This window comes from Medicago sativa, chromosome 8, assembly GCF_051527215.1.
Source record: "Medicago sativa cultivar Bolivia chromosome 8, Bolivia_mono, whole genome shotgun sequence".
NCBI lineage: Eukaryota > Viridiplantae > Streptophyta > Magnoliopsida > Fabales > Fabaceae > Medicago > Medicago sativa.
The window spans coordinates 31365136-31383529 of NC_140756.1; the positions used below are offsets into that span (position 1 = coordinate 31365136).

General features: G+C 33.7%; 3 protein-coding genes across 4 annotated transcripts; all 3 read left to right on the plus strand.

Moving 5' to 3' along the window:
* Nucleotides 1-130: 130 nt before the first annotated feature.
* On the plus strand, nucleotides 131-4142 carry BUG22 (cilia/flagella-associated protein). Its single transcript, XM_085737450.1, has 6 exons — nucleotides 131-276; nucleotides 1412-1467; nucleotides 1574-1605; nucleotides 3019-3260; nucleotides 3527-3763; nucleotides 3860-4142. The coding sequence occupies exons 2-6, from the start codon at nucleotides 1415-1417 to the stop codon at nucleotides 3863-3865; spliced, it is 570 nt and encodes a 189-aa protein (XP_085593576.1). The 5' UTR covers nucleotides 131-276; nucleotides 1412-1414; the 3' UTR covers nucleotides 3866-4142.
* A 3407-nt stretch (nucleotides 4143-7549) lies between these two features.
* LOC146898404 (uncharacterized) lies at nucleotides 7550-8739 on the plus strand. Its single transcript, XM_085736552.1, has 2 exons — nucleotides 7550-8082; nucleotides 8193-8739. Exons 1-2 carry the CDS (start codon nucleotides 7550-7552, stop codon nucleotides 8737-8739), a joined length of 1080 nt encoding a protein of 359 aa, XP_085592678.1.
* A 3634-nt stretch (nucleotides 8740-12373) lies between these two features.
* On the plus strand, nucleotides 12374-16757 carry LOC146898405 (protein LNK3). 2 transcript variants are annotated; one of them, XM_085737453.1, is made up of 7 exons: nucleotides 12374-12577; nucleotides 13329-13955; nucleotides 14625-14713; nucleotides 14830-14906; nucleotides 15665-15775; nucleotides 15871-16016; nucleotides 16332-16757. In XM_085737453.1, the coding sequence occupies exons 2-7, from the start codon at nucleotides 13846-13848 to the stop codon at nucleotides 16426-16428; spliced, it is 630 nt and encodes a 209-aa protein (XP_085593579.1). In that variant the 5' UTR covers nucleotides 12374-12577; nucleotides 13329-13845; the 3' UTR covers nucleotides 16429-16757. The 2 variants fall into 2 exon arrangements, with proteins under 2 accessions (XP_085593579.1, XP_085593577.1); XM_085737451.1 differs by having other exon boundaries at nucleotides 13329-13709.
* Nucleotides 16758-18394: the final 1637 nt, after the last annotated feature.

Here is an 18394-nt window from a genome sequence, read left to right on the forward strand (position 1 = left end):
AAATTTGATAAATAATTAAAAATGTTGATGAAAAAATTTTCAAAAATTAAAAAAGTGCAATTTTTCTTTTATATATAGACTAAAAATAATATTTTTTATATTTATAAGAATCATTATCTTAATAAAAAATATTATTTTCCACTTTTTTTTTTTTTTCATTCCTTTTACCTTGTTTTTGAAACCAAACAAAGCCTAAACTAAGTGCTGATTCTTTTCTCCTCTCCTCTCGTCTCGTCTCTCTGGCGTCCGTTGCTGTTCTTCCCAACGCTCATCATCGTAAGTTTCTCTCTCTTCGTTCTGTTTGTATGTGATTTTTCCCTCTCTCTATCTGTGAATCGCACTAAACCCTAATTGTCATAACTAGTTTTGAATTCACTTTTATTAAGAAAAAATGTTCTGTAGCACATGTTGGAAGCTTGTTCGGTTTTTGATCCATACTGCTATAGCACTATTCTGTAGCGAAATTTGAACAATACGCCGTTTATTAAGTAGTCATTGCTTGTTTATGATTTAAGAAGGGTTACCTTTGTGCCTGTGGTTGTTTTTCTCATGTTTTATTCACACACTTGTTTATTTTTCGATGTATGGTAATGATTTCTCATAGAATTTTAGGGGTCTATTTGCTGATTATGTATTTGTACTTATGAGTTAGTTTCAAGTTATACAAACTGCTACCAAACAGCTTTGTCCGTTGCATCTGTTGCTCTGAGACCCTCTTCTCACCATCATAAGTCTCCAACTCTCTCTTTGTGTATTTCTCTGTGCCCATCATTGTGTTTCTGTTTTTTCTCTCTCTGTGAATGTCACTAAACTAAACCCTAAACCCATTGTGCTCTCGAATCCCTAAATTGTGATTATTGGTTTTGTATTGATGGAGGGTAAGAATATTCAACTTAATTAATGCTCAAGTTGTTAGGGACCTCATGTATGCTGTATTGCTAGCTCAAACATATGCAGTGCACCTTGTGCCATTAAATTCGGTAGTGCCATTATGTTATGTTGTTGAAATATATGCTAGACTCTAAATTCTGCAGCATCATTACTCTGCAGCACTATTACTATAAGCTGGATGGTAGCATTTGATATTAAATAGTTTCATGCCACGATATAACTCCTCTTTTGATAAAACTCTGGCAATAGTGCGATAAAAGAACTTGGCTTTTCTTGTCACTAAAGAATAGTGTGGCAAAATTGGGATAAAACTATGCAATGAAATATTTAATGATATCATTTCTTTAGATGTACTATATGATGGATGATAGTGAAAGTTTCATTAATGAATTATGGTTTCTTTTTGTATTCGGTTGGTACGATGTAGGTCTCACCTCACTACTAAATTTCCAAAACATGTCATTTTTTTTGTTAATAGTACTGAAATTTTTTATATTTGTTGTATCTTTGTTCATTGCAGAAAATGTTCAAGAACACATTCCAGTCTGGATTTCTTTCCATATTATACAGCCTTGGGTATGATGTGGTTGGCTCGTTTATTTCATATTTCAGTATCATATGTTTGTTGTGATTAAGGTGCTGAAATTTTGCATTTTGTTTTCAATTTTTTTTATTATTGTAGGAGCAAACCTTTGCAGATATGGGACAAAGAAGGTAATTTTTGTTTTGTTAGCAGTGACATTAGATGGTCATTTTTCTGCTTGTTAGAAATTTGATATGCTGAATTGAATTGATCCGAAATCATTTTACTTTGATTATTTTATTCTCATTGTTGAAGTTTTGTTTAGTTGTGCTTCTGAAATGGTTAGGCTGCTGCTTTATGTGTTGTGCTGTCCATTTGGCCATGTTATGAAAGGCTGGTGTGTAAATATGTTGAAGAGTGACTGAGGGATGAAATATGGTATTTTGACCCTCATTTGTGTTGCGAAAGAGAATTGATGTATTCTGTATTTAGATCAATATATAAAGTGACCCTTTATGCAATTAACTTAAGTACTCTTTCCATCCGTTGAGAAATGTTGTGCTTTGTAAGCCATCTATATTACTGTTTCAGTATGTGATTCACAATACCACCATGCTCTTGGTGTAGTTCATAATAAATGGAAATTTATGTGGATGAATGGAAAAGAGCAACTTATATTAGGAATGGATACATTTATGAGAAAGTTGGAATAAAACTTATAGAGGACAAGACAGCAGAAACTTGTTATATGTCATGTGGCTGTGACTCCAATGACAAAATAAACCGGATTAAATTGAACCTAATATTTTGGTTTAAAAGGGTAGAGAAAGAAAGACAAGAAAACTTATGGAAAAACCACTAAGAATAACTCATTGTGAATAGTATTTTTGAAAAGTTAGTTCTTGATGGAGCCCTATTGCATAAGTTGATCCATTTAATTGACTTTCTAGTAGGATAGGTCGTGGTTGTTTGAAGGAGCTTGATAAAAACATAACAAACTAGATACATTTTCCTTGTCTCTAGGATATTTCTTTTTCATGTTAGACGTAGTTTGTGTGATATGTGTACTGGGCTTGAAGCATGACTACATTAGAGAAATGATAGGTAATTTTTCTAATGCTTTGATCTGATTCCATTAGAAAGAGAGTGGGGGTAGCACCTATAGTAGAAAAGTTGGTAGAAAATAGACTTAGATGGTTTGGACATGTAGAGAGAAGACCCGTAGATGCTGTTGTAAGAAGAGTAGATCAAATGGTGGAGAGTCAAGTTAAAAGAGGTAGAGGAAGACCTAAGAAAACCATTAGAGAAACCATTAGAAAGGTTTTAGAGGTCAATGAGTTGGATCCAAATATGGTTTTTGATAGAACACTGACGTCATTTGATCCATGTAGCCGACCCCACTTAGTGGGATAAGGCTTGGTTGTTGTTGTTGTTTGATTTGATTCCATTAACTGGTTTATTCTTTTGTTTCGTTTCTTGGTGATATTTGAGAAATGAAGTTGTCTCTAACAGTTAATTGTTTGTCTTAACATACTTGTGATTTTCTTGATGATAGTAACAATTTTTTTAAACTTACGATTTTGTCTTGGGGACTCTTTTTATAGTTGTGGATGGCCATATTAAGCGACCACAAGATGAAGACATACAATCTAATGTACTGGAAATAATTGGATCGAATATTCAGTCCACATACATTACGTGCCCGGCTGACCCAGCTGCCACACTTGGTATAAAACTTCCATTCTTGGTTATGATTGTGAAGAATCTAAAGAAGTACTTCACATTTGAGATTCAAGTTTTGGATGATAAGAATGTCAGACGACGATTTCGAGCTTCTAATTTCCAAGTGTGTAAGTCTGCCCATGTTTGTGTGTCTTATAGGATTGCCAATCTTGCAGATGTTTAATTTCTTTCATATATATTTTGTGGTGTTCTTTCTTCCATTTAATTATATGGAGAACTTTGATTTTCTGACTAGTAACGCATTTGCATGATTCTTTCTTACTGAAATAAACTATTTATATAGAATCACAAATACAGTGATGCTATTACTACCTAAATTGCCGTCGATGCACGTTACAAGTGATTTGTTTTATTATTTTTATGTCATAGGCTGTCACTAGAGTAAAGCCGTACATTTGCACTATGCCACTGAGAATGGATGAGGGTTGGAATCAAATCCAGTTTAACCTGGCTGATTTTACCAAGAAAGCATATGGGACTAATTATGTGGAGACACTACGAGTTCAGGTCCATGCAAACTGTCGCTTGAGAAGGATATACTTCTCTGATCGTCTCTACTCTGAAGAGGAACTCCCACCAGAGTTCAAGTTGTACCTTCCAATGCAGGTATGAGATGTCTGCATATATGAACAGCTTGTCTTTGTGTTTATCTTTTCATCTCAATTGCATGTCAGGTTTCACCTTGTATTGTTCATGATGCAGAAATAATGAAAATGCCATGGGAGGAAGGAATTTAAGCCACAGGATGGTTGGACGTTATGTGTAGTTGTGCATTGGCTTCCTTGCACTAGAAACTGTATTCTCTATTATGCTAGCCCAAGAACTTTTTACAACTGCTCTGTTTCCTCAGGCAGATTAAGTTGTAGGGTGTTTTGATGCTTTTCTGTAATATTGAACTAAGTTTTACTGTTGATCTGTGCTTTTATTTTGTCGTACCAAAGAAAGAGGGTCGATATGTTATGAATGCCAGAGAATATGTTTATGATTCCCTGATTGTAGTGTTGTAACATGAAGAGTAAATTCATGAATAGATGTCTTTCATTTCAGGTAGGGGTGAGGGTTGGGTATACTATCATGCTCCTTTTTAACTAAAAAAAAGTGATGAAACCATTCACCACCTGACAAGAAATAGTGACACAATTCAAGTTTTTTGAATAGAAAAGATTATGTCAAATTTGCAATTAACTATAATTAGAGAGCAGGTACAATTTTGTACCAAATACCAATCATATCAAATACCCCCCATTTGAAGTTTTGGGTATCTTCTATGTCATTTTGAAGCTGTTAAGACCTGGTGAACTGTTGCCCTGAACGTTTTTTTTTTTTTATCTTTAATATACAAAGTTCAAATTTAATATATTCACTTTTAAAGAATTTTATGTAACCGTCACTCCTATTTTCAATATTAATCTTCTGCGAAATGATATTGTTGAAAGATCGTACAGCAAACAATCAAAACAAAGTTTGAGGAACATGGTTATAACATGAACTGCCATTCTTGCTCCCAACACGGAATGTATAATTTGCTGCTCTTTAGTTTTGGTGAAAGGAATAATTGCTCTACTCTATTATATTCATGCTATATATATATGTACCCATATTCTAGTTGAGACATTGATACCACAATGGTCGGGAGCCTCACATATTATGATCGGGAGCCTCACATATTATGATATTAGTCTTGTCAAGCGAAACATAAAACAACCAATCCATATGTAAAAAGTCTAAAAAACGGACAAATTAAAACTATCATCTCATTAGAGGATCATGACATGGATCAATAGTCAGATGTTTTCTGATGCATAGAAAATTTTTACAGTAAAAATAATCAAAATATTATCAAATGAAGTACGTTATAAAATACTAAAATTAAATGATATATTTATTTTTAAATAATTTTTAAAGGGAAATATTAGTTTTTTTTTTGTAATTTGTAGATATTTGAATCACTCATCTTTGTTGTAAATTTAAATAAACAAGTGTTTCTATAAAATTATTTATCAATCACTTTTTAACTTGTAATATTTAAGCTAAAACTAAAATGAAATCAACAAACAATTTAACTTTATTTTAAAATCTCTTACATTTAACTTTAACTTGTAAATAACACCCCCTAAAAGTTAGGAAACGCTATGTTTTTAAATTAAATTAATTTGGTTTTTATAATTGATTCTAATTTGAAGTTAAAATAAAACTTTTGTCTCGACAATTGATTTTTTTTAAAAATATCTCAACAATTGATTTTTAAACTCGAATTTATTGTACATTCACATTTACATAAATATGTCCAAATAAAAACTATTTTATACCCAACATAAATATGTCCAAATAAAAACTATTTTATACCCAATTTACTTTTATTTTTGTCAAGTATTGAATTAATTCATTTAAAATCAATTATTTCAACAATCAACCTAACTCACACACACCTTAAAATAGTTAAATCACATTTGAAACGAGGTATTCAAAAACTTTTGTTAATAAACCAAACTCACATGATACATGAACATGATCCACCTTCATTCTGTGACGCGTCAAATTAAACAGTAGGGTATAGTCCTAATTGAGGTGGAGAACGTGATTTTCAAAGCTTATCTAACTTGTGTTTTGAGCCAAGAGAGTCAGTAGCTGAGATCTAAAAGAGGGACCCACAAAACCACGTGGCGCGATAATATTTCAGATTTAGATGGAGAGCTTTAGATCACAAAAATCTTTGCACCAAAACATTTTCAGCCACAAACTCCTCCTACCTACCTAATATGGCATCTTTCTTTTGGCTTTAGTTTATTCTTACAAGTTGTTTGGATACACCAAAAAAGGAAAAGTTTTCGCATGATTTGGAAACGGATATTAAGATCAGTTTATAGATAATACTAGTTTTTTTATTCTTTTTTAGAGGCTAACTCTATTATTTTTTTAATAAGCAAATATTATTAAACGTCGTCCCCGCAAGACGCGAGGTATGGACGAAATAAGATACAAATAGTATTGTATATAAACGGTATACCATAACCACCAAACAAAGCCCCTAAAGATAAACTCACCAACACACATCACCACCTAAGACAGAAACCTTAACAAAAACAAACATTGTAAACACAGGATCCACAACCACCCATCGTCACTACTCACCCCTAAAGAACACCCCTAAAAATTAAACTTTCATACTTCAACACCCAAACTGAGCCACATCCGAAGAGCTCCTATCCAAAAGATCATGCACCTTCCACAACCTCTCTACCTTCGATCCACCGAAAGAAACACCATAAAAACCCAAAACCAAACTTGATCCAAATATGAGACGGAGGTAGTACTTAACCAATTCAAAAAATCTAACATTATCTTAAAATAGACCACGTACATCTCTACTTATGTCCCACAATCATGTCACATGCCTATACCATTTCTATTTCCAAGGATATTAAGCTCATTCCACTAACCTTTCCCATAAGTCCTTGGATTTAAGGAAAATATAATATTTATTTGTTGACTGAATTGTTCTAAGTTTCATAAAAATTACCAAGTGTCACTTGAAAATATCAATTGGATCTGCCTTAGACACAATAGTGACCGAAAATTTCGAATAAGGTTAAAAATCAAATATTTTTTAAGTAACAACCAAAATAAGTAGAGTAGTTTATGAGTTGAGTTGATTTCGGCCAAACTCGATATATGATTCAATAAATTTTATTGTCTCGTGAGCATAGCTCAGTTGGTAGGACAATGCATTATTATATGGAGGGGCCGGGGTTCGAACCCCAAACACCCCACTTATTCACCTTATAAGCTGAATTCTATCCACCAGGCTACCTGGCAATAAATTTTTTTTTATTCCGTTGAGTTGAATAAAAAACCTATATATTTTATTACCTCAAACTCATATCAACCCAACTTGATACTCCCTCCGGTCTCAAATATAAGCAACTTTTTACTTTTTAGATTCATTCAATAAATGATGTATGTGGTCTATAATATGGACCACATACAACATTTATTAAATGAACCTAAAAAGTAAAAAGTTGCTTACATTTGAGACCGGAGGGAGTACTAAACATGTTTATTTGAGTCAGGTCATCAAATGAATGAAAAAAAAGGTGGCACTTACTCTCGATGGGATATTGTTAGGTTTTTAAGTGTGAGTGGTTAATTCACAGATCATCTTATGAATAAAATTTTGGCTACTCAAAGCTAAATATTTTCCGCATGGTGACTACTTTAGCGCTTCAATAGGACATAATCCAAGTTATGTGTGGAGAAGCCTATGGAACGCTAGAGAAGTGGTAAGTAGAGTTCTCAAATGGAGTATAGGAATGGGAGAGTCTATTTCGGTTTGGAATCAACCATGGTTAAAAGACCCTATTCGCTTATCCCCCTCTCACGGAAGTGCAGGTCATGTGGGATGCACTAACCGTTGCTCACTTGTTTAAGCCAAACACGAAGAAGTGGAATGAAAATTTTATCCATTTTCTCTTTGATGCTGATACGAAAACTCAAATTTTATGTACACCTCTTATTCCTTCTGTTCATATGGATAAAGCTACCTTCAGGTTTGAGAAAAATGGAATTTATTCAGTGCGTAGTGCATATCGGGTGATGCAACACAGAATACCGGGGCAATGGAATGCTACTTGGAAACTCAAACTCCCCCCAAAGGTAAAGAATTTTATTTGGCGTGTTTGTCGCAGCTGTTTACCAACCCGTTCTAGACTGAATGAACGAGGGGTAGATTGTCCCATCAATTGTGCCATCTGTGATACATCTGCAGAGGATGGAATACATTTGTTTTTCGAATGCAGCAAGAGCATAGGATTCTGGCAACGTGTAGGCATGTGGCATATTATTCAACAAGTTTGGCTACCCACCTTTACATGCACCGAGCTGATTTCTGCCATTCTTCAACAGCTCGATAATCCACAACAACAAAGGTTTGGGGTTATGTTATGGAGGATATGGAAGCATAGAACCAATAAGGTTTGGAACAATGTTGTGGAAACAATTCAACAGATTGTGGACCAAGCCGAGACTTTTTGAATAGTTGGAAGAACGCACAAGAAGTAAGGACTCACGGCTCTTTAAATAATTTGCAAAGTGAGACTGCCAAATGGACCAAGCCAGCAGAAGCAAGATATAAATGCAATGTTGATTCATCTTTCTCCGCTTCACTTAACAAAGTGGGTTTTGGAGCCTGTATTCGAGACGCTGGAGGAAACTTTGTTATAGCCAAAACCGAATGGCAGGTTCCCATACTCGATGTTGACATGGGTGAAGCCTTAGGCCTTTTATCTGCAATGAAGTGGGTGATAGAGCTCAACATGATCAACATGGATTTCCAAACAGATTCTAAAGTTGTGGCAGATAGCATATATGGAAAAGATGGTTTCTCTGATTTCATGTCAATTATCAATGATTGTAGACAGTTGTTAAGTTCTGAATTAACGAACTTAGATGTGAAGTTCATTAGGAGACAAGCCAATGGTGTTGCCTATAGTTTAGCTAAGGAAGCACCACAAAATGCTAGTCTCCATATCTATCATAACACTCCTCATTGTATTTCTACCTTGATTAATAATGAAAAGCTATAAGCTTATTCCTTTCAAAAAAATAAAATAAATAAGAGAGATGATCTATACACCTAACACCTTAATGTTTTCCTTTCAAAAAAATAAAATAAATAAGAGAGATGATCTATACACCTAACACCTTAATGTTTTAGATGGAGATGTGATATCTTCCTCTCTAGTGGTATGGAATTACCCATGTGTCCTCAAACTCCCCAACATTACCATTAATTGTACGATTCGAATTTACTATCAAATAAATTCACTTTTACATAAATTTATTTAAAAATATTTTATTTTAGAAAAATGCTAACTTGTATCTAATTATAGATGCATTTTCTTAAACATTATTCAATATCTTACATAAGTATATTTTATCAAGATACAATTTATCTTTTAATTTCTTTTTTAATTCGTACCGACACAAATTAACATAACCATTTAATTTTCCCTAAAAAAACCATTTATTTTACATACAATTCATTTTTAATCAAAATCAATTCATTAAAAATCAATTTTCGTAACCATAAATAAAATCATTTCTTTTTTTTTTTTTCACAAGTAAAATCACTTCTTTTTTTCACAAGTAAAAAATCAATTCTATCAAGTAAAATCAATTTCAACAAGTAAAATCACTTTTTTTTTCACAAGTGAAATTTTTTTTTTTTTTGAATAAATCAAAATGATATATTGAAACAAGAGCCATCTTCCAGGTACAAGGTGTGCCAGAGAGAATGCTCACCAAATACAGTCAGTGTTCAACAACACAGTAAAATTAGCCAATTCCTGCACATAACAAAGGATTTTGGCACCAGTTATAAAAACTATAGTGAAAAGAAACAGAACTTGCTTTAAACCACCAGAAGGAAAGCTGTTTGACATTCTCCAGAAGTTGCATAAGGGAACTCTGAGTGCCTCTGAAAATTCTAGCATTCCTATCCTTCCAAATTACCCAAGTTGTGGCATACCAGATCAAATGCATAAAAGAGCATCTAGATTTACCGTAACCTATAGAAGAACCGAACTGGATAAAATGATCTAAAATAAATGGTGGATCTACTGAGAAAACACCAAGCCAATTCCTCACCATTTGCCAAAGATGCCCGAAAAAAGTACAAGATAGAAATAAATGGCATTCAGATTCATGAAGACCACAACCACTGACACAATTACGAGCCTCAGGAAGAATGATACCTCTACAGAACAGATTTAATTTTGAAGGCAGACGGTTGTGAAACAGACGCCAAGCGAACACCGAAACCTTCAAAGGCACATCCTTCCTCCATAACAGGTTGGCTGGAATCAGAGCATTGACCTGCGTTGTATCTGTAAGCAAGCGATAAGCACCACGAGCTGTGTAACCGTTGAACATGTCAGGGGTCCACCTCCAAGTATCAACTGAATCAACCTGCAAAGTAACTGTTAACAGAAAAAGTCTACACTCCTCTAGCAATTCTTCCTCCCACACCCAAAGCCTCCTCCGCCACTTCCAAGCTTCCCCACCAACATCCCACCCCCATTGAAACATTTGCGCCACAGAAGCTAATTTATTATCAGATAAATCATATAAGCGATGAAATTTCTCACAAAAGGGGACATCACTCACCCATCTATCCAACCAGAATAAGGTGTCAACACCATTACCAACTCTAAGACGCAAGTTGTCTGAAAACCAACTTCCCAACATCGAACTACTGCCATCACGAATACTGACAATATCCTTCCACCACACTGACCCCTCCCGACCACAGGGCTGAAACCGCCCCTCAACCCCACCATATCTAGCAAACAAAACTCTAAACCACAAACCCTCTCTATCCACTACCATCCTCCAACACCACTTCCCCAACAACGCCAAGTTAAACTCCCTAAGTCTCCTAACCCCCAGACCTCCAACCTCCTTGGCCAAACAAATGGCCTCCCAATCAATCCAGGCAATTTTCCTATTATCCTCACACCCACCCCAAAAAAAACGAATTAAAAGAGATTCAATAGAGGCGATGATACCTGAGGGAGCTTTGAAGAAGGAAAGAGCATAGACAGGGAGAGAGGTCAAGACAGACTTAAGAAGAACAAGACGGCCACCAAAAGAAAGATGTTTGCTTTTCCACCGGGACAGGCGAGATTTTATGCAGTTAACCACAGGATCCCAAAAATGCAGTCTACGCGAATCACCTCCAACAGGGAGGCCCAAATACAATATAGGCAAACTACCAATTTTACAATTTAAAACATCCGCAGCCTCCAGTAACCAAGATTGAGGAACATTAATACCCACCAACTCACTTTTATGGAAATTAACTGTCAAACCAGACATAGCTGCAAAAAGATGCAAAACGGCGCGCATTGCCCTAACATTAGCCCAACTTTTTTCCCCTAAAATGAGAGTGTCATCTGCAAACTGAAGGTGAGACACAGTTACAGAACGACCCAAACCAACCTTATAACCAATAAAAATATTATTTGTATTCAAGGAATCCATCATGACATGAAACCCCTCCGCCGCTAAGAGAAACAGTTTGAAACGAGGTAAAAATCAATTCTATCATTTTATCTTAATCTCAACAAATACTCCCTCCGTCCCGCAATACTTGACCTACTTGGCCATTTCACACAGATTAAGAAAAGTGTAATGATGAAAGAAAGATAATGATATTTTTACTGAATTGCCCTTATTATTATTTTTAAACCTTCACTTTTTTAAGTAATGATTACTCTCTTTGTTCCACTACAAACTTTTACATGGAGACCATAAAAAGTAACTATAAGGGGTAAACTTATCAAATTAAGCTTAAAAATTTGAGAAGGTCAAGCATTGTGGGACAATTTTTTTCTCAAATAGGTCAAGTATTGCGGGACAGATGGAGTAATATAAAACCAAACACACATACCAACCAGTCACAAGTCAAACAATACGGTAGGGTATGTATATCTACACACAACTACACAAGTGCTTATTGAGAAAGTGATTTTCAACCTTGAAAGCATATCTAATACTTCCTTTGTCCCTCAATAGATGACCTCGTTAACAATATACACCCTCTGGTCACTATTATAAGCAAAACTTTGCATTTTAGATTCATTCATTAAATGATGTATGTAGTCTATAATAAAGACCATATATATCATTAATTGAATGTATCTAAAATGCAAAATTTTGCTTATAATAGTGACCGGATGGTGTACATTATTGACTTGACATACTTTGACCACATTTTTCTACTAATTCACAAAGTTAAATAATATCAAGTAAGATGTTGTTGGATTCGTCTCGGTGAATATTTTTAAAATATTAAATTTTCATAATTTTTTTAGTAGAGAATTTTTTTTTGGTAAAATAGTAGAGAATTGAAGATATCAAAGATAAAACATATGCATTGGTACGTGTGTCGGAGTCAACTAGGTCATCTATTGAGGAACGGAGGGAGCAGAAATAACTTGTCTATGAAGCAAATGGTATCTTTCATTACCGACCACGAAATCATCTAAAAATGGACACACAAATCCACGTGCACCAATCACATGCCAGATTTAGATGGAGAACTTCTAGACCACAAACCTTAGTACCAAAACATTTTCAGCCACAAACTCATAATAAAGCATCTTTCTCTTGCCTTCTGTTTTTCTTACAAGTGTCCATTGCTTCTTAACTCTTCTTACAGTTTTCTATTATTTCATTTCCAACATAACATTTCATTTGCTATAGCCGCCTCTCTCTCTCTCTGTCTCTCTATTTTTCACCTATCACAAAACTCACTCATACAACAACAAGAACTAGAACAAAATATTAACACTAGTTTCATCCTTCAACAAGTCTTGTTCTTTTGCTAGCTTTGTTTTCATCAACCATCTTCAAGAAAAAGTATGTTTTTTTCTTCATTTTTCTGTTTTTTTCATTATGTATTGTTATTTTTGCAGTGTTTTTATGGATGTTCATGTTTTGTAGCTTTGATGTGAAATATGTGGTGTGTTTAAGTATTTTGATAAAGTTTTAATTTTTTGTGGTTTTTTTGTTTTTGATGCTTGGTTTTGAAGATTTTAAAGCTTAACTGAAGTGGGTTTTGATTCTTTTCATAAGGGTTGAAAAGGGTTAAGAGTAGTGGTTCCATTAGTTTTAATGTTACTCTTTTGAATGAAGTTTCCTATGATTGGTTCAAAGAGTTTTTTCCAAATCTTCAGGTTTTTGAAGTTGGTTTTTATGGCCTAGTTTCTTCAAGTGTATGCTAAGAACTTGAATCTATTGGTTCTGTATGTACAATTCAATTCTAGTAAGTTTGTTACTTTGTTGAACATAATCAGTGTTGTTAAATAGTGTCTATATGGCACAATAGTTTGATGAACAAACCACTATTTTCTTCGATCTGCGTCGACAACACAGTTTTAAAGGGATTCTGTAAGAAACCATGTTCAATTAAGTTTTCATTAATTGAGGATCTAGAAGGAGAAAGAGATTTGTGATAGATCCAACATAGTTTATACAAGGAACATAGGAAAATTTATCTTTCATGTAAAACAAAGAAGTTTTAAGTCTATGAGTTAGCAAACTCTACATATTTTTGATTATGAATTTCATTTTCTATATGCTGATCTTGTTGTGTTTCAAACATTTACAGACTATTTGCCATGGATTGGTACTATGGATGTGGAACGAACGATTTCGTTGTACCGGGCGATCAAGATTTAATGGCTAGGCATCCATCACCAGAAAACTGGTCAAAATGGGGAATAAATACACCTGAAGGTTACAATTCACCTAAAAATTTCATGACCATGGATTCAAATACAACAGAATTAGAATTCAATTTCAACAGTGAAAGTTTCCGTAACGGAGGCAAGTTCGAACCATCTTCCTATGATAAAGATCAATCTAGCAGTTCAAGTGTATGTGGAGGATTGACTGAGCAATCTTTTCAACAATCACGTCATCAACATCAGCAGAATCAGCTTCAAGAACTATCATCAAGTTTCGAGCAGACCACCGATGACATTTTCTTGTACACAAGCGTAACTTCTGGGATTAATATGCTTGGTTTTAATGCCTGTATGATAATAATCATCATGTAGCTTCTGAAAATGCTTTAACCTAGCATGAGTATGCTTTGCATTTTAGCAAAGTCCAGTGGGAATTGAATGCTCTATTCTGTTTTTGCATTCCAAATTTCACCATATTTATCTTTATCATTGGAGCCAAAACAAAATGGTTCCGCACAACTCTATAAGCATGAACCTGTTATAGTAGGGTAAGGGCTACTATTTTCTTTGAGGTTTACATATGTTTTTGGTCCCTGTAAATATACCACTTTTTGGTATTAGTCCCATTAAAAAAGAATTTCATTTTGTTCCTTGCAAATATACTACTTTTTTACTTCTGGTTCTTGCTGTTTTGGTTAAGCAGTTTAAGCCCTGTAAAAAAATATAGTTCGATCCTTTCAAATATACTACATTTTACATTTGGTCTTTGCTGTTTCGGTTTAGTCTCCGTAAAATTTGTTCATTTTGAAATTAGTCACTGTAATAAGTATGTAATATTCGTTTTAGTCCTTATGAAACAACTATTGGGGGGACTAAAATCAAATAGTGTACATATTGCACAGACTAATTCAAAGGTGACCAAAGACAACAAGGACCTAAAGTAAAAGGTGTAGTATATTTGTAAGGATTCAAAACGATATTTTTTTACAGGGATTTTAAAGCAAAAAGTGGTAGATTTGTTGGTACGGAAAACGTATTTAAACATGTATTTATGATGATTGTTGCATGAAAATGATCTTATATTTTAAATGTTGCATAAAAAAATATACTTAACAGAGACATTCAATTCTCACTGGCTACCATAGGCATGAAATTAATTCAATTTATATGATATGACTATGTTATCTTACAGTCTTCACATGTTTCACATAATGCAGGGATTCTATACTTGAAGATTTTCCCTGTGCTGAAAACTCAAACAAGTCCTTTTACTTTTATCCTGAAAACCAATGCAGCAATACACCTGGTAATTACTCTTTTTACACTTTTCTATATTTTATTGTGAATAAGTTGCCTGAACAATTTCTATGGTATTGATGTACAAAATTGCTTAATACACATGCATTCTTTTATTTCCATCAGGTGAACTGCAGAATGATATTGCAGCTTCCGAGTATCTTACATGCAACTCTAATTCTGATGATTGCTTGAACATAGAGGTATGCTTGAACACAAGATCTTGAATCTGTTCTTTCTTTTTACGATTAAGAGTTGAGTTTGGTATCTCAGGGTTTACAACACACACACTGCGCACCAACCACTAGCGCTAGACCCGTGGTGGTAAAACATGAATCTGTAGTTCATTGTTTCTTTGTCAAACATAAACCACCATATAGTCTTAAGAACTTTTGCTGTCAGATCCAAATACTCTTGTCTATGTGTCCTGCAAGTCATTTGTTATACACCAGTATAAGTCATTTCATGCTGACAGCAACCATGCTTTGCAATGATGTTTTTTATTTAGTCATCACAAGTTCACAACACAAGGTCTAAAACTCAAAAAGCTTATATGATAGTCACTTATGCTTTAAGCACTTAATTAAGCTGTTTATCCAATCAGGGCCTCAAACTCAAAAGCTTCTTAAAAAATTGTCCCTTGTTTTTGAGACCTTTTCTGTGTAACTGTTCCCCATGCTACTCCCTTTCTCCTTTTTCTTTTAATTGGACTTTCAATAGTCCCGTATCACACTGACACGACATGACACCGACACATTTGGTTACATTCAATTATTCAATTTTCTCAAATTACTACAGATGTTGACATGTCAATGTCAGTGTCATCTCTGGTGTTCCTGTCTATGTCAATGCTTCATCGTTATCTTTTGTATTTATTTTGCAAAACATGCAAATGGTTTTTCTTTCAAGCCTTATTGTGTAATGCAACATCTATTAAGTTATTATTTATCTTTTATTCCAGACACTCCAAATCTTGGATCATTCTGAGCAATTCAGTGGAGATGAAGCAATGCATAAACACTCGTCTATTGAAGAATCTACACTGCAGAATCTTGAGGCAATAATTTCACAGGTAACATAGCTTATAACTAAGAAATCCTTCGCATCTGATTTAATGTGCAATTATATTTGTTGCTAAATTATCTTCTCCCTTTCTCTCTTAACTAGTTCAATGACAAGACTCGAATTCACTTCCGCGATGCACTTTACCGCCTTGCCAGAGATACAAAACATCAGAATGTAGTAGAGGACCTGGATGGTGATGTTAGCATGCAAGAGGCAATGCCATGGGCAGTTCACAATGAAGCCTTGAGGTATATGATTTAGATTTGCTGCAAACTTTTCGTGCATTTTTCGATTGACAGTGAGATTGTCGGAATCACGGTCAGACACTTTGGAGCTTCAACAAAATAATAGCTTCGCCGTGATTTTGCCAAACTCACCGTTCAACCAAACATACACTTCTATTTTCTTTATCCAAACTTAAAGTATGTGTTTGAGTGAGTTTTATTAAAAAATGATACCTGATGATCTTGATTTTGTAAAATAATTTTTTATTATAATTTGATTCATACATGTAGTAAACGAAGACACACACACTTAACGTCAAATGCTATCTTTGTTTATAGGTCTGACGACAAGAAACCAATGGAATCAGAGACCAACAGTGTCGACAGAGCAGTTGCTAATCTCATGTTCAACGGAACCGCATATTGCGAATGCTGATCCAACTAAGAGATTGTTCATGCAAAAATTGGTCAGGCAATGCAATTCTGAGCTGAAAGTTATAAGTAATAACCAAAAACCAATTCCCTGTAATTATTCGGTACTTTGTACCAGAAATTATATGTATTATGTAAGTCTTGTTCAAGGATATAGCTGTTTCCACCCAGCTCAATTTTGGTTGTAATGTAAGTTATGGAGTTTATTAGCTATGCTAGGGTAAGAAATTTTAGGTTTGAACAGTACCTAGTTTTTCTTCTATGAGTGTTTAATACCTTGATATTTTGTTTGAATGCAAATGAGTGAGTTTATAGACCATTTTTTTTGGCAAACTTGGGTTAGGTCATAATTTTTTGTGGTTAATACATTCATATTTTGAACTTTTTAAACAAACTATTTTTATGAGATTGTCGAGTGCACGAGACGTTCATCAAGTGGTATCTGTGGGGTCTTTTTGAAATTTGAACTCGTGATCTCTAGATCATCCGACAACAATCTTATTGTTGCTCTAAGGCTCCCAATCGTAAGCTATTCTTTATCATTCTAAGAACTATATAAAAACCGATTTTCGCAAAAAAGAATCCTCATCCAATTATTCCTAAGAAAGGACATGAAATGCAGGTCAATGATTATGATTTTATTTTTGGTATATCTGTGCTAGAAAACCATTAATGGGAAGTAAATATATAAATCTCTCTTAATCTCTATTTTTTAAGAGTCTCTCTTAATCTCATTCTCTTATATATAAAATGTATTTGGGAAACTAGATAATTTTATAGATGTCAGGCTCTGACTTTAATAATGTGTATATATGTGGATGCAAGCAAATGCATCCATGACTCTACACGCTGTACGACGATATGTGGATGTCCACTAAGTGACTTGACTTCCACAGTATTAATTAGCCTCCGCATTTTATTCGAATATGACAAAAGATTTTTGAGTAAATTACACTCCCCTCCCCTCAAAGATGCTTGAATTACACTCCACTCTCTTCTTATGTTAAAATATACACTCCCCTCCCCTCTTATTCAAAACATATTAGAAAACATTTCAATCCCCTCCCTTAAGATAAGCATGAATTACATCTCCCTCCTCTCTTATGTTAAAATCTACATTTTACTCCCTCAATAATTTTTTTTATTTCTAATAATTTAGAAATAAATAATAATCTAACAAACTTCGAAAACAAATAGTATTGCGGGTCTATTTTATTATAACCAAAATTTGAATACGTATTTGTTCGCTATTTTTTTTACAATTTCATTAAAATATAATTTTAAACCCTATTATAAAATATGAAACAACTCAAAATAAAATTAAAATATGTAAAAAATTACTACAGACAATAAAATATGGTTATTTAAAAGTTAATTTTATATTCTATTTTTTTATAGAGTATAAAATTAACTCTTTAAAAAAAATATTAATAGAAAAATATTTAAATTTAATTATCATTGACATTTAAACTATAAAGAAATGAATTTATTTTTCTAAAATGTGGTTCAAAATTAGTATATATCATAAAAAAATTATTTATGTTAAAATAAATTAAAGTGTAGTGCATATTTAATTTTTAAGGGATGAGGTTGTAATTCAAGCATCTTATAGGGGAGGGGAGTATAAATTTTATTTTTCAAGGGAGAGGAGTGTATATTTTAACATAAGAGGGGAGGAGAGTGTAATTCAAGCATCTTTGAGGGGAGGGGAGTGTAATTTACTCAAGATTTTTTTATTTTTTTTAGCAAGACAAATGATATTTATACAACCATTTTTTTGATAATCTTCTCTTTCATACTTATATTATGCTCTTATTATCTCTTTTTCTTTTTCTCTCTATTTTATGATTATCTCTTATTACCAATAAAAAGAGAGAAAATGAAAGTTGTCATCAAAATTGTTTCAAATGATTGTTCAAATATCGCTACTCTTTGAACATTTAACAAATATTTTAAAAATATTGTTAAAG